A 16,284-nucleotide genomic window follows, 5' to 3' on the forward strand; every position below is an offset into this window, starting at 1 on the left:
TTTATCACTATTACCCTAATATGGTTGGTAGAGCTTTTCAAATTTTGACATCTGAGAACAATAAACGTAGAACAAAGGTGTAACTCAATTCAATGAACAGAGAAATAATAAAGTGAGGGTCATGAAAAAACAGTCAATCACCTGTTTTGTGTCCACCTCTCTATTAACAAAAGTATAAAGATGATGGTAGGTAGAACTATTGGTTTTCACATTAGAAATTTTCTTTACTTCAATGTTCTGAAAAATGAAACAGAAAATAGACTGTTAGGGTAAAAGTATTAATTTTCATTTAAAGAAGGATCCAATGAAAAATTAATTTTGTATTTTAGTTATTCATTTTTTTCATGAGATCATGCACTGTATTTCCATTAAGCTGGAATTTAGGTTTAAAAGCCAGATTATATTTCTTTTGTTTTTTAAAATAAAATTATTTTATTTATTTTTATTTTTGGCTGCACTGGGTCTTTGCTGCTGCGTGCGGGCTTTCTCTGATTGCAGCAAGCAGGGCCTAGTCTTCATTGCAGTGCGCAGGTTTCTGATTGTGGTGGCTTCTCTTTTTGGGAGCATGGGCTCTAGGCACGTGGGCTTCAGTAGTTGTGGCACATGGGCTCAGTAGCTGTGGCTCGCGGGCTCTAGAGCGCAAGCTCAGTATTTGTGGTGCACGGGCTTCGTTGCTCCGTGGCATGTGGGATCTTCCCGGATCAGGGCTTGAACCTGTGTCTCCTGCATTGGCAGGTGGATGCTTAACCACTGTACCACCAGGGAAGCCCCAGATTATATTTCAACAAGAATACTGAATAGGTGATGCTGTACAGTTTACTACATGATATTAGGAGGCACATAATGTCAAGGTGCTCTGCTATTATTGATTCTAAGTTTGATCATTTGGTTATGGTGGTTCATAATCACTGATAAGAGAAAGTTCTCTCTTCTTTTGTCTAACAGAAGTAGGCCAATGAATAAATGTACAAGGGTGATAGATACCTATTTGGTGCCAAAGTATCATTTCCCAGATTACTTGGCAATTGAAAAGAGAAAAATATACCTTTATAATGGAGATCTCTTGTAGTCACATAACCACATCAGACAAATACAGAATATAAGAAACTAGTCTAGTCTATTCAAAAATTCTGAAATAAAATGTTGGCTAGGGTTGGGGGAGATAATGTTTCACATTGAGAGAGACCAAGAGACAAAGCAAGCAGAAGCAACAGGTAAACCTTGACTGGATCCTGGTACATTTTCTTAGTGTGATGTTGTGGTTGCATAAGAGAATGTCCTTATTCTAGCAGAGGCATGCTGAAGTATACAGGGTGAAATGCAATCTCTACAATCTATATTCAAATGTATATATTTATGCCTTCAAATGTATACACAACCATTTGAAATCTACACACAATGCAAAGAGCTGTTCCTTTGTACTCTCCTTTTAACTTCTCTGTATTTTGAAAATTTTCATAATAAAAAGTTGGGGGGAAAAAAGCACAACCACACTTTTACATATAATGCACATTTGCCAAATCATTCACACAGACAATGTTTTGCTTGCTTTAAAATTCTGACCTTGGCTTGTTAGGAACATTAGGAATTATGACAAAAGTAATCAAAAAAACATGGATAAAATACTGCCTGCCTTTTAACAAGGTACTGAGGGAGTGGCTAAAATTTGCCTTTTCCATTTGGATCTTGTTGGATCAAATGTCACATGGCAGATGGCTCAACATAAAAGCAGGAAGGCTGACAAAACCAGAGGCTTAAGACAAGAACATCTGGTACTTAGGCTGATCATACATATATAAAATACACTTGTCTATACAACTAAATTAGATATTCCTGTATGTGTATTTTTTTTTTACTTCTATTTAACTTTTTTGATAAAAATAACTATGTAATTTTGATAATCATCCAAACTAGCCATTTTAATAACCATAACAAGATAATCTGAACGAGAGGCAAGACCTTTCAAAATTAATTTCTGCTTAATAAGTTAAATGTTTTTAAAAAAAAATAAGCTCCAAATCACAAAATCAAACATTTTACTCCCATAAAGAAACAGGCCTCTCTCATCACTTTACATAATCTTGTGTAAATTTATTAATTTATCTGAACCTAATTTCTTTATCTATAAAATGGTAACTATTTACAATAGTCAAATCTTGAATGTAGGAAAGTCTTCAGGGCAAATAATCCTTTTCTTTCCCAATAAAATAAAAAACATTACAGTTTTTCAAACAACAAAAGAAATTTTTGAGACAACTGGGGAAAACTGAACACAGACTGGGTATTGGATTATATTGAGAAAAATATTATATTAGTATTGTGCTTTTTAAAAAGTCCTTAAACATCAGAGATACATACTAAAGTATTCATAGGTAAAATGATATCTAGGATTATTTTTAAATATTCCAGATATGTGTTACCTGTACAGTTAAAAATTAATACAAATGGTATTTTGACCTACACTGAATTCTAATAGTAAAGAAGAATTATTATAACCTAGCTCGAATACTCAAAGTAATTCACCTCAAAAAGAGTTGGAGGAGGAGGTGGCAGACTTGTAATTTTGGCAGATCTCTCTTTTTCCGCAAGCAGTGCTTCTTTTCGAGCTTTTATATGCCTTAAAAAACACAAGATATCATAAATTAATCTTTCAGATAATATTACAGTACAACTCTTAGGGTTAAGAATATAAAAGCCATTACAATCTCAAGAAATCCTCCAGTCTGATCCCACAGGCTCAATATGCTGTTTAATAAAGAGTCTATACACAATGAACAGGTAAAAAGATGTTTACCAAGTGAAAGAGGTATATCTAAAGATATAAAGCTCCACAATGGGGAGTGACCCAACAAACACCTAATGTTCTTTAGTTGAGAATAATTTAGAGTAAAAAAACTAGATATTATCGATAAAGATGGGCCACTGTATAAAATGACTACTGCTGACTAGTAACATGCTCTTTCATTTTTACAACATGCAAAAATCTCATCAATGACTTGCAGAGTCTACAATCTCTTTTAATGTTCATAATTGCACTGATTTTTTTCTTTTTATATCGGAGGCAGACAGATTTTGGTTGACTTGCATTCTAAACTAGTAATACATTTCTCCAGAAACTTAGTAATTGCCACTACAGTCAGACTAGAAGAGAAAGCTCATTTGTTAGTATGTTCATCTAAGCAACCACTCCCCCACTGCATTATTTTAAACCAAGTTTAACAAACACAATGGATATACTGACTTTTAAAAAGTATCCAATGTACCCTTTACTTTCAGCCACATCAGTTTCAGTGGAGAATATGGTAAAAATCGCTATTACTTTACCAGGTTTTTTGTTTCATTAACATTTCTTTTTGATTTTTCTGTACTTTCAGGGCCTCTTTATGCCTCATTTCTGCTTTTTTTTTTCTTTCTGCTGCCCGGTGTGCCAGAGCATTTAAATCAGGCTCCTAAAAACAAATATTACTTAAAATGTCATGTTAAACAGGATTAAAATGTCAAATATATGATAATATGGGTGGTACCCAGCAAGGGCAAAAATCATGACGGTGTATTCAAATGAAACACTGCACTAAAGCACAAAATTAATGATGGCATAAATAAAGCTACAAAAATCTGATGTCAGAACTTATGGCTATTACTAAAAAACACAAACTAAAACCAAGGACCAAGAATATTTCGATTGCCACATTCTTTAAAGAGTTCTCTTATTCCTTAAAAGTTTGGTAACAAAGACATGCCTTCTTTGGAACCCAGCTTGTTTATTTTGTGTGACTACCTCTGGGACCACAATCTAGCATTTTCCAACCATAAAGCACAATAAGCAACAAAATAAGGTCAGAGAGCAGTCTTAAATACTGAGTTAAGTTCTACTTTGCCTTTGTGAAAGTCATCAAAGAATTTTTACTGTCTGTGAATGAACTCAAGTGTATACACACTCCACTACCCGTTTTGGAGGTACGAGGAATAATGAATGATAATGAAAATGAAACCAGAAATCTGAATTCACTCCACTGAATCTGTCCAAAATCCTTGAAATGAATAACAACTTCTAATTCTGAAGGTTATTATTTTATTTACACAGACAGTTAAGGACTGGAAGAGAATAATTTTTTTTTTTTAATTGAAGTATAGTTGATTTACAATGTTGTGTTAGTTTCAGGTATACAGTACAGTGATTCAGTTATATACATATATATATTCTTGTTCAGATTCTTTTCCTTTATAGGTTATTACAAAATACTGAGTATAGTTTCCTGTGCCATCCACTAGGTCATTGTTGGTTATCTATTTTATATATAGTACTATGTATATATTAATCCCAACTTCCTAATTTATCCCCCCCACCTTCCCTCTTTGGTAACCATAAATTTGTTAGAGAATAATGTTAACTTAAACATCACTGGAAACAGATTATTCTTGACATGACTCTTACTAGGAAATGAACCTAGCAGAATTCTTAAATTATATTAAATTTACAAAAAAGTTCAGGCTGCCCACAGCAAATTCTATACATGAAAACATTTTTGTAAGTGTCTAACAACTGTAATCTGCTTTTAACAAGTATCACTACCACAGGAAGATAGTCAAATAAGTGCTCACTTACATTTTCTTTGGCTTGTTGATGCCCCTCTCCCATATTTCTTAAACTTGCCAAATACAGTTTTTCCAAGTTCTTTATTTTCTGAGTTTGTGATTCCTCCCATTCCGTCCTTAGTTCTTCTGCCAAACGAGTGAGTTGCTGATTTCTCCTCTGTTTTATATCTTCTCTTATTTGTAAAGCAATATCTCTTTCTTGTTCTCGAACCTGAAGGATGAGTATTTAACACATTTTATGAAAAGAGGCTTCCTGCAACTTTTTTGAAAAGCTATTTGGAAACAGGAACTTAAATGAATTCTCTTTACGTATTAGCTACATCAATTCTCCTGAATATTCATATTATATTAGATAAGGCCTATTTAAAGCAGAAAATCCAAGTGATGGAGGAAAAATTAAAATCTCAAGACTACTTCTAAAGTTCCATGATTAGCAATTATGTTCCCTCCCCAGAGATCTAATCGGACTGCCATTATCATTCTAATACCATACAAGAGGCTAAATTGGTAAGCATGATTCAATAAAATTTATAGCCCAGACAAGTACAGAAAGATCTAGATGAGAATTCCGTATCTGTAATACATCATCCCCAATTCTAGACAGAACGGCACCTAAAATGTTTCACAAAGACTTAACTACGTAACTCTAAAAAGACTCCTAGAGACGAAGAATAGACAACTTCTGAATAAATTTATTTCAGTAGCTAATTATCTTTGAAGAAGTAAATCTTCTTCAAAGTCATTCAAATATTCTTGCTCGAATCTTCATCAGTTACATATGATTTTTAAAATGACTATTTTCAGCAATGCGGTTGGGATGTTGGCCTATGTTTTTGTATTGATTCATAGGTTTTTTTGTTTGGGTTTTTTTTGTTTTTTGGGTTTTTTTTTTTTGCCTTTATGTCAGATGATGTATTCTGCAAATTTATTGGGGGAAGATCTTGGGAAATAAGTATTGCATATATACATTTTATATATATATATACACACACACACACACATATACATATATATAAAGAAAAAAGAAAAGAAAATTATTGCTAAATATTTAATAATCTCAAAAAATGAACTATTTCCTAATAATTACTGAGTCAGTCCTTATCCTCAAACTCTTCTTCAGTATATTTACTGTTTCATCATACTTTTCAAATGTTCCAAAATTAGTTAGTACGCAAGAACCAGGGCTCTTGTACAGCCAGAAAAGACTGTTAAATGCTACATTTTATTTAAAACACTCTAATGTAAAAAATACTGATAATTTGGGGAAGACAAAGAATTTGACACTATGTTCCAAATAAATCTTACCTGTAGCAATCTTAGTTTTCGTCTTCTTTCATAATCTTCCTTTAAAATGAAGGCTTCCTCATTAGGACTCAATCTCAGCTTGCCGGTGGCATTCACCACCTTTCTCTTCATTTTCATGTAGTACTTTAAATACGAAGGTTCTGATTTTTAAAAAATATATATCTATTAAAGTAGGGCAGCAAAGATTAGAATAATTTTTAAAATTCATATTAATATTTTTTACCATTTAAAGGGCTGTGTACTTGCAAATAAAATAGTTTGGGTAAACTAAGTCCAACTTATTTACAAATAGCAATTTGTTTGTTGGCTGCATCAGGTCTTAGTTGCAGCACATGGGATATTTCGTTGCAGTGTGAGGGCTCTTTGTTGTGCCGTGCGGGCTTATCTCTAGTTGTAGTGCACAGGCTCCAGAGAGTGAGGGTTCAGCAGGTGTCGTGCAAGGGCTCTGTAGTTGTGGCACGCAGGCTCAGTAATTGCAGCACGTGGGCTTGTTGCACCGCAGCATGTGGGATCTTAGTTCCCCGACCAGGGATCGAACCTGGGCCCCCCTGCAATGGAAGTGCAGAGTCCTAACCACTGGACCACCAGGGAATTCCCTTTCCGAAGCTTAAGCACCACTTCTCCTTGAAGCTGCCCTCCAGTGATTCTTGTTCCACCCACCTACCACTCATTCCTGACTTGCCCACCTGTAATGAATATTACCTTCACATTCATATGGGGACTAACCTTATGCTGTCTTGGTATCACCTTCCTCTCGTTTTTCATCAATTACAGCTTGCCCTTTCTAGTTAGATTCCTAACAATTAAAGGACCGAGGCTCTAGTTTTTTTTTAGTTTTAGTATTCAAATTAAAATAATAACAATGAATAACAACTACCAGGCATTATTTCACACGCTGTGGATAGATACTGCTTTCACTCAGGTGTAAAAACAGCAGCCAGAAGAAGCTGCGGTTATCTAATAGCAACTAATACTTTCTCAATGAATTCTCCACCAAAATGTAAGCTCAATGAGGGCAGGAATGATCTTATTCATGGTTTTATGTGCATAGCCTAAAAACAGTGCCTTGCATGTAAGCAGGTCCTTCAGTGTGTTGACTGAATGAATGAATGACTCATTCAATGAGTTAATTCATGTAAAGTGCTACATACATATATGTGGTCACTGTTACAATCTGATGCCAAAAAAGGAGTAATCTTTTCCAGTGCATCCCACTCAGCTGATACTCACAAGGCTTCGGTAATGTACGCACAAAACTTTGGAAAAGTGCCAATTGTTCTCTTTATTTTAGACAAGAAGAAACAAAGGCCTCTTAAGTTAAACGACTTGACCCAAGTGACAATATCTACTGGCAGAACCAAGGGAAGAATCCCGTTTTCTTACTCCACATGGCTCCTAACTTTCTGAAATGCTAAAATATAGAGTGAGGAAAATTCTGTTTAAGCCAGTATATTTTGCGAGTGGGGACTGAAAAACAGGTAAGAACTAAACAAAGAAGAAAAAAATTGAGCAAGATTAAATTGTCTTCACAATGCATCTTTATTCATTTGTCTGAAGGTCTCTGAAAAATCACTCATATTCAAACTATTAAAACTAATTTCTGATAAGTCCCACAGACATAGTACCAAAGGAGAAAAAAGCAAAAAAGAGACATATTATAAAATTCCATTTACATGAAATTCAAATACAAGGAAGACCAATCCATGATGAAATAGGTTAAAATAGGGGTCAGTCATCTTTCTGAGACTACTGAGAAGGAGGGGGCACAAAGGAGCCTGCTGGAGTACTAGAAATATTCCATATTTTAATCCATATGATGATTTTACACAAGTGTAACAGGTGTATACATATGTAAGGATTCCTCAAACAGTACACTTAGGTTTGTGTATTTAATTCTAAGTTAAACCTCAACGAAAAAGAAAAAAACTTAACTTTTCAGTGTTTTGAGTATCCATCCATTTCATTTCCTAGAGGATTACAGGAAAACATAATACACTTGTTATTTTTACCTCCTAACATGTGATAGAATAACTGTTTTCTTTTGTATATCATTTTCTTAATTTTTGAACTTATTTGGAAATAATTTGACTTAGAATTCCCAGCTTCTCTAAATGTCAATCGTAGTACAATGACCAAAACCAGGAAATTAACACTACCACAATACTTTTAACTAATCTACAGACAGTATTCAAATTTCGTCAATTATCCCACTAAGGTCCATTTTCTGGACCAGGACCCAAGCCAAGGGAAACATATCCTTTGACTGTTGTGTTACTCTGGGTCCTGCAAGATGCCAAGATAGGAGGAAACCCACAAAGATTTTATTAGGGGAAATTCTGTGTGAGGGAAAATGGGGAGGGAGCTGGTAAAAGATGGGAGCATTTCAGACTTCCATGAAAGTCAGACACTGAGTGAAGGAGGAAGGGAAAGTTGGATAGATGCCTCTTAGACTGCCATGCAGTCTAAGGAAGGTTCAGCAAGACTTCTGGGGAGTCCTTAAGCCAGAATCCCTTTTGTCTTAGGAACGGGCCTGCCTTCACATCCACACCAGGCTCAGTCATTAACTAGGAGCAGTCCATAGAGGAAGGGAAAGTTGGATAGATGCCTCTTAGACTGCCATGCAGTCTAAGGAAGGTTCCGCAAGACTTCTGGGGAGTCCTTAAGCCAGAATCCCTTTTGTCTTAGGAACGGGCCTGCCTTCACATCCACACCAGGCTCAGTCATTAACTAGGAGCAGTCCATAGAAAGCATCCATGCAAACAGACTTCAGAACACAGGGGCTGAGGGTCTATGAATTACGTTCTAATGGCTGCCAAGGTTGTTTTGCCTCCTTCAACTCCTCTAATCTGAGACCTTCCTCAGTCTGTTTTTTTTTTTCCCCTCAAGATCTTGACATTTTTAAAAGATGCCAGTTATTTTGCAGACTGTCCCTCAATGTGGATGTGTTTAATCCCTTCTTGTGTTTGGACTAAGGTTATGCATTTTTGCCAAGACCACTGCAGAAGTCACTAGGCACCCTTCTCAGTGCATCACACCAGGAGGTAAGTGATGTTAACATGATGCAAATTTTGATCACTTGATGAAGGAGGTGTCTAACAGGTTTATCCACTGTAGATACTACTTTTCCTTTTTAAGTATTTGGTGGAGATAGTTGAGGCTATATAAATATCATGTTCCTCACCATACTTCTACCAACTGAGTTTAGTATCCATTGATGACTGCCTGAAACAATTACTAAGGCATTTGTCAAAAGGTATTCTCTATTTCCATTATTCCTTCTACACTTACCAACTGGAATCCTACTGTAAGAAAGAGTTTCCCCCATCCCTCACTTTAGTATTTATTCATATCAATATGGATTTTCAAATTGTATGTATTCTAACTGACAAATAATAAAGGTGATGCTACTTATCTTGCAAGACTTTGTCCTGAGGATTAAATGGCAGCTGGCACATCGTAATCACATATACCAGACTTAGAAGATCTGGGTTCAAGGCCCAACACTACCACTTTAAAGAAGAAAGACCCTTAAGTCACTTTGATCTCGTTTCCTTAAACTATATAAGGGGAATCACAATATCGTGTCCAACAGGTTGTTCTGATGATTATGTGACTTAACGAATATAAACTGCCAAATATTTTCTAAATATTAAAGATTCAAAATTCCCCACTGTTGTAAAAGCTCGGGTTTGTGGCAGGACTTAATATCTAAGAAATTAAAGGTGAGAAACACCGAGAAAGAGTACGCTCTCCGCATGAAACAATTCCAGGCAGTGCTCTTAAACGGCTACCAGGATTGAGGCCACTCCGCAGGTGACCAGGGGGCAGGGTGGGCAGGACGCAGCCAGAAGCATTCGCAGTAGCGACCGCGAAGGCCCTCCCGGCCGCCTTGACTTGGAAGCTCAGGGACCCCGCGAGACCCGATCCCGGGAGGAGGCGCAAAGCCACCCGCGCCAAAGGCCCCGGAGTGACCTCTCGCACGAAGCAGGCGGGTCTGGGTCGGGACGCGCGTGCCCGCTGCGCCGGCGCCCCTCCCGGCCGCCTGCCCGACCCCAGCCCGACCCCAGCCGGGGCCCGCGGCCCGCCGAGGCCGGAGAACCGCGGGCCGTGCTGCGTGCGCGGCACCCCCTTCATCCAAAGCACACTCCCGGTTCCCGGCCTCGGGGAGTCGTGCACGCCCACGGCCGCGAAAGAGCCGGCGCGGCCGTCACTCACCCGGGAAACGGGACCCCGGACTCAGGAACCGCGGCTCAGACAGAGAAGGTCTCGGCGGCTGCCACACACCAGCCTCCCAACAGCCGTTTGTGCGCCTGCGTGGCGGCCATCGCCGAGCTCCCGTCACTTCCGTCATTCAAACCGCCCGCCAATGGCGCGGCGGAACCGCGGGAACCCGCCTCGTCCCGCCTCCTCCGGGGGCCGCCGGGACTGCCGCGCCGGAAAGCCCGCTCCCTGCGCACGCGCACGCGCAGGCCCTCCATCGGCCCGGTAATTTCTCACACCGGGGGCGGCTCACGGGTTTTACCTCACCTCTCACACGTGCTCATTTTGCAGATCGCGAACAGAGGTCCGGAAAGGGGAACACGTTTACCCAGAGCCATGAGGGTGACGTTAGTCTTTAGTGCCATCATGAAGATTCCTTGGGATACGCATCCTTTTGTGTACTGGCTGTGCAATTCATGTGGTACTATTACGGTGCAGTTATTTATTTTTTTAAATTTTATTGAACTATGGTTGATTTACAATGTGTTAATTTCTTCTGTACAGCAAAGTGACTCAGTTATTCACATATATTCTTTGTCGTATTCTTTTCCGTTATGCTTTGTCACAGGATATTGAATATAGTTCCCTGTGCTATACAGTAGGACCTGTTGTTTATCCATCCTATATATAATAGTTTGTCTCTGCTAATCCCAGATTTCCATTCATTCCCTCCCCTACCCTGCCCCCCCCAACCACTAGTCTGTTCTCTATGTCTGTGGGTCTGTTTTTGTTTAGTAGATACATTGATTTTGCAGTTATTTTCTGATAGCTTTCAACTCGTGCAACAGTGAACCGTATCATGATACTCTGTGCCTCCAGAGGTCTGCCATACCTAGAACATGTCAAGGATTTATCTGCTGTAAATAACGGAGAGTCAGAAAGGGGGATGAGCACGGGTTCATATTTATTGAGCACCTATTCTGTGCCAAGTACAGTGTGCTATGTGCAGGGGAGACAAGGGTGAATGGATTATGACCCCATCCTAGATTTTGTAGTCTAGAGGGTGAAACATGCCAGGAATCAAAGAATTGGAAAATGGGGAGTGGGGGAGAGGGAAGTTGCTGATATGATCAGATCTGGCTTCATTGTGGAGAAGTCAGAGGAAGTTAAGACTGAAGCCAAGGCAGGGAAGCCAGTTAGGATTCTGCTGCAGGAAGTGAAAGATGATCACAATAAGAATGGATAAGTGGATAGATTTAAGAGACAAATAGGAGGTCAGACATCGGGAGTTGATGGTTATCTGGTTATGGAAGGCAAAAAAGAGGGAGAAATCAATGGTGATGCCCAAGTTCCATATTTAGCAACTGAGTGGATGGGGATAACATTCTCCTAGAACACACAGGAAGAGGATCAGGTTTGGGAAGGGAAAATGAGTTAAGTTTTGAACATTTTAAATTTGAGCCGTTTCTGGGATATCTTGAAAAAAGAATGAATTCCAGAAATATTTAGGTGGCAAAATAAGCAGTACTTGACAAACAATTGCTTGTGAGTTTAAAGGAAAAGGGAGAGTGAAATTAACTTCACGGTCATTGGCTTGAGGAGCACTATTATGGTGCTGCCAGTAACCAAGGGAGGAGTCAGAAGTGGGAGTCAGTTTAGTGGCCAAGGTGATGAGCTCAGCTCTGGACATGTTGGGCTTCATGTGCTTGTGGAATGACGTGCAGCAAGAAGAGGAATACAATGGTAGACAGCCCACAGAACTGGGTTAGCGTATAGACTCAGGTTTCATTTCCATATGAGTTATAACCAAAGCTATAAAAGTGGATGAGATCATTTAGGGAGAATTTGCAGAATTAGAAGAGCAATGAACTAAGGACCAAACTCTGAGGAACACCAAGACTTAAAGGAATTGGAGAAAGGAACTGTCAAGTACACAAAGAAGAAATAGTGTGGGGACTTCCGTTGTGGCACAGTGGATAAGATTCTGCTCTCCCAATGTAGGGGGCCCAGGTTCGATCCCTGGTCAGGGAACTAGATCCCACAAGCATCTTGCAACTAAGAGTTTGTATGCCACAACTAAGGACTCCATGTGCTGCAACTAAGGCGCCTCCCTGCCACAACTAAGACCCAGTGCAACCAAATAAATAAAATTTTTAAAATATCAAGAAAGAAGAGAAACCATTATGTTAAAAAAAAGAGGAAGCAGATGAAGAAGAAATAGTGTGATCCAACTTGGTTTTACAGACAAGGAAGCTGAGTTACAGAGAAATTCAGTGACCTGGCCAAGAGCACATGTAAGGGAAGGGTACAACCAAGACTAGAGTTCATGTATTTATCCCAAATACTGGGGTTCTTCCTCCCTGCTTCCCTATCCGTTTCCTGTCACATTTATCTTAATGAATAGCTGTATTTATTCTAAACATACCTCTTCAACATCCTCAACACAGATTCATAGATACTCTCCCACACCCAACAAAAGGTGTGCCCATTATTTCATGCCTTGGGCTAGTTTTAGTGCCCACCATGTTTTCCAGGAGCACCCTGCACATTCCCCATCATGGCACTTATCAATTCTTATTGAAATGACCTGTTTATTAGGCACTCTGTTGATTAGACTCTGAATTCTTCAAGAACCAGGAGTGCATTTTGTTCAGTTGCCTGCCACATAGAGCTTCTCAAATGTTGGTTGAATGAATGAATAAATGAATGAATTATATGCATCACTTCCTCTACCTCCATCCTGGGCAGAAATCTTACAATTGAAGGTTTTGAATTACGACTTGTTATGATTTTAATAGGAGGCACTGAGGAATCAAAGAAAGCCCAGTGGGCCTAGAGTCAGAGTGTTTGGTTTAGCATCATAACTCTGAGACTTTCCAGCTGTAGGACACTAAGCCAATGAGCCTTAGTTTCTAGTTTGATTCTCTACTGTTGCCAACCAAGCCAACCCAGAATGTCCAGAATGGCTCACTCATTATGACTAGCAGTTGATCCTGATTGTCATTTGAAAGCTTAGCTGCAACTGTTGACTGAAGTGCCTTCATGAGCCCCTTCCATGTGGATTGGACTTCTTACTAGCTGAGTTTCAAGAGGGTGTCCAAAGAATAAGTTATTTCCAGGGCAAGAAAGTGAAAACTGCGAGTCCTTTTAAAGGCAAGGCTGAGAAATAGTTATAGTAAGTTTTGCCACAGTGTACTGATTAAATTTCATAGGGCCAGCCCAAATTCAAGTGAAGGGGAAACGAAAGCCATCTCTCAATGAAGTGACAAAAAAATCTGCGGCCATCTTTAATTCACCACCGTTTCCTTAGTAATACTTGACCAGCCCTCTTCACAGGCTGGTTGTGAGACTCAAAGGCATGAATCAAAGAGAGCACTTATAGGGTTTCCCTGGTGGCGCAGTGGTTGAGAGTCCCCCTGCCGATGAAGGGGACACGGGTTCGTGCCCTGGTCCGGGAAGATCCCTACACGCCGCGGAGCGGCTGGGCCTGTGAGCCACGGCGGCAGAGCCTGCGCGTCTGGAGCCTGTGCTCCGCAACAGGAGAAGCCACAACAGTGAGAGGCCCGCGTACAGCAAAAAAGAAAAAAAAAAAAAGAGCACTTACAAACTCCAAAACCATGTTAGATACATTAGCAGCTATTTTATATATAGGAAACTTCCTCTCCTGTTCTCATACAGACCCAGCCCTCCAGGCCACAGGGGTAGGCATGTGACCCAGACTGGGCAAATCACAGTTCTCTATCTCCCTTGCCATTGAGATTGACCCAAGGATAGGAACATAATCTAAATTGGGTCAATCAGAGTCTTTCACAGGAATTTTCTTACTGGAGTCAGCAGGATGAATATTTAACTCTCTGAGCTCATGTTATGATATGAAGCTGGAGATTCCCCAGCAAGATTTCCCACCATGTGGTCACCCACAAGCTGGTCTGAAAGAATAAGTTTGACAGTCAGCCAGGAACACAGAGAGAGAATCCTGACAGTTGTCAAGTGCCTGGATCCAGCCATCCCTGATGTGAGCTCTTTCTAAAGCTTACTGGTAGGAGCCATTAAGTTCTCCCTGACCTTTTACTTAAGCTGCTTTGAATAGGAGTTTCTCTTATTTTTGAAAATTGAAAGAGGCTGTAGGTTTACATTTAAATTCTCACAGGCAAACGACATCTGGGCATCTTGGGAAATAGCATAGAATCAAAGTTAAGATATTGGACCTACAGTCCAACTGCCTGGGCTTAAATTTCTGGCTTAGCAACTCTGTGACCTTGAGTTAGTTCCTCAACCTCCTGAGAAGTCAGTTTTCTCATCTTTAAAAGGGATGTAGTAAAAGTACTCAAAAGGTTGTGAGGTTTAAAACTCCTAAGACAATGCTTAGCACAAAGCATGCCATAAATGTTCTTTTGTGGCTTTTATTTTAATACATTCATCTCAGACTGCAGGAGGCAAAACCAAAACCAAACCAAACCAAACAAAAAAACCTTTGAAATGTGTTTATTAGTGTTTGGGGTTTAATTTTTTTCCTATATATATACATATATATATTTATTACAGTCGCATTATCCAACTTAGGTTGTTTCCAATCTTTGCTGTTGTAAGTAATGTTGGAATGAACATGGGTGCAGATATCTTTTCACATTCCTGTTTTTGTTTCCTAGGTTATTACAAGATATTGAATATAGTCAGGGTTTAATTTTTAATTAGGTCCTTTTGTATTTTGTTGGCTTAGGGATAGGTATATAGGTTTAGCTTCTAGTGTTGTTACCCCACTAGGAATGAACATTAATAAGCAATGATCAAGAGGAAGAGTTTCCCCTAGGCAGTAACAACATTAGTGTGACTGGTCGCTATGCAGTGCTGCCCCTTAAAAAGCAATGGAAGCCGTTCAGGATTGGAGCAGTTTAAGATGTTTCTCTGATGGTAACAGTTTCACTGTTTTCTTTTTTTTCCAAATACTGTTTACTTCACTGAAACCTGGAGACAGGGAAAAGGTACGTGAAAGTCTGGGCCACCAAGCCTAGGATTGCACGTTGACAACAGCGACATACAGGGCCAGGGTGCTGAGGGCCAGCAGCTCCGTCACCACCGCTCGGTCCAGAAGTGCCATCCAGCTGTCCAGGGAACACAGATGGATGAAGGTCTCCATGACGAAGGCCTTGTAGACGCTAAGGAAGGAACATCAGTAGGAGGACTGCTGGCCGGAAAGTGTGGTACAGGTCGTAGCGTGTTATCATCCACACCTGGGCAGATGCGATGATGTAATGGACCAGACTGATGTTGGAGTCAATGCTCATCTGGATGTATTTCCAGTCAAACTCAATGCCCCGAGCTCCAACCCAGAGAGGGATGCAGCGGGACATAATGAGCTCGACGGTGGCCCAACCCAGGGCAGCAACCATGATCTTGTATTCCCCCTTGCCGGCATTCCGGGACATGACAAGGTTTAGGCCCATCAGGTCTGCCACATCCACGCTGGCCTTCATGAACTCCCCAATGAAGTCATAGATGCCGCCTTCCCAGGTGGGAAAGAAAGTGGCCAGGAACAGCATCTTGCACAGCTGCACGAAGAGGTAGGTGACCCCGGCCTGGACGCACTTCCAGAAGGCGTTGTACTCGGACAGGCCGCTGCACTTGTAGGTGATGAAGTAGGGGAGGTAGGCCACGGCAAAGCAGTTACCGAAGTGGAACAGCGTCATGGCGCCGGCCGCCCGGCTCGCCGGAGCGCGCCTCCCTGCCTCGGCGTCCTGGCGCCCGAGCCCAGGCCTGGCGCCCACCGGCCAGTTCCACTGTTTTCTGAGTTCCTTTCATCTTTATCCACATTCAATATGGGAGATTGGCATTAAAGTTGGGGTGGGGGGGCCCTCAATAATTCTCATGTATAAAGTCCAGAAGAAAGGGAATCACTGCAAGGAGAGAAGTAATCAAACTTCCATCTGACCATCTGCCAACTAGCCTTTCTCTCTCTCTGGCATAAACACCACAAGAGCTTAACAAGTGATAATATCTCAGAATAATTTACAGCCAGTAACAGAAGTGAGATTAAGAGTGCTCAGCAGGAGATGAAAGATGGGCTGGGAAAGGCTTTTAAAATCTATAAATATTTTTTAAAAAATGTGTGTGGGTAGATCCGGAGGTGGGAGGAATTGGGCCATTTATTTAAGGAGAGTGAGAATTGAGAGGAAAGAATAGGGA

The 16,284-nt window shown here is 40.2% G+C and overlaps 1 protein-coding gene, 1 non-coding gene and 1 pseudogene across 12 annotated transcripts in view; all 3 read right to left on the reverse strand.

Moving 5' to 3' along the window:
- Positions 1–10,234, reverse strand: part of CEP295 (centrosomal protein 295) — a 48,552-nt gene extending 38,318 nt beyond the window's left edge. For 8 of the 11 annotated variants that reach the window (XR_011246568.1, XM_069540919.1, XM_069540921.1 and 5 more), the window contains exons 1-6: positions 10,117–10,212; positions 5,902–6,041; positions 4,607–4,807; positions 3,325–3,449; positions 2,524–2,617; positions 142–237 (exon numbers count right to left, since the gene is read on the reverse strand). Coding sequence is in view for 9 of the 11 variants with exons in the window: in XM_069540919.1 (XP_069397020.1) it covers positions 142–237; positions 2,524–2,617; positions 3,325–3,449; positions 4,607–4,807; positions 5,902–6,018 (633 nt within the window). In the remaining 2 variants the exon portion in view is untranslated. Of the gene's footprint in view, positions 1–141; positions 238–2,523; positions 2,618–3,324; positions 3,450–4,606; positions 4,808–5,901; positions 6,042–7,833; positions 7,859–10,116 lie in introns of those variants that run through there. The other 3 variants (XM_060018099.1, XM_060018100.1, XM_060018108.1) reach the window with 3 other exon arrangements.
- On the reverse strand, positions 6,419–6,492 carry TRNAG-UCC (transfer RNA glycine (anticodon UCC)). Its single transcript has one exon. It is a non-coding gene; the product is annotated as a tRNA-Gly (tRNA).
- Positions 10,235–15,094: 4,860 nt separating the features above from the next.
- LOC132429025 (BOS complex subunit TMEM147 pseudogene) lies at positions 15,095–15,827 on the reverse strand (annotated as a pseudogene).
- Positions 15,828–16,284: the final 457 nt, after the last annotated feature.

Source organism: Delphinus delphis, chromosome 8 (assembly GCF_949987515.2).
Source record: "Delphinus delphis chromosome 8, mDelDel1.2, whole genome shotgun sequence".
NCBI lineage: Eukaryota > Metazoa > Chordata > Mammalia > Artiodactyla > Delphinidae > Delphinus > Delphinus delphis.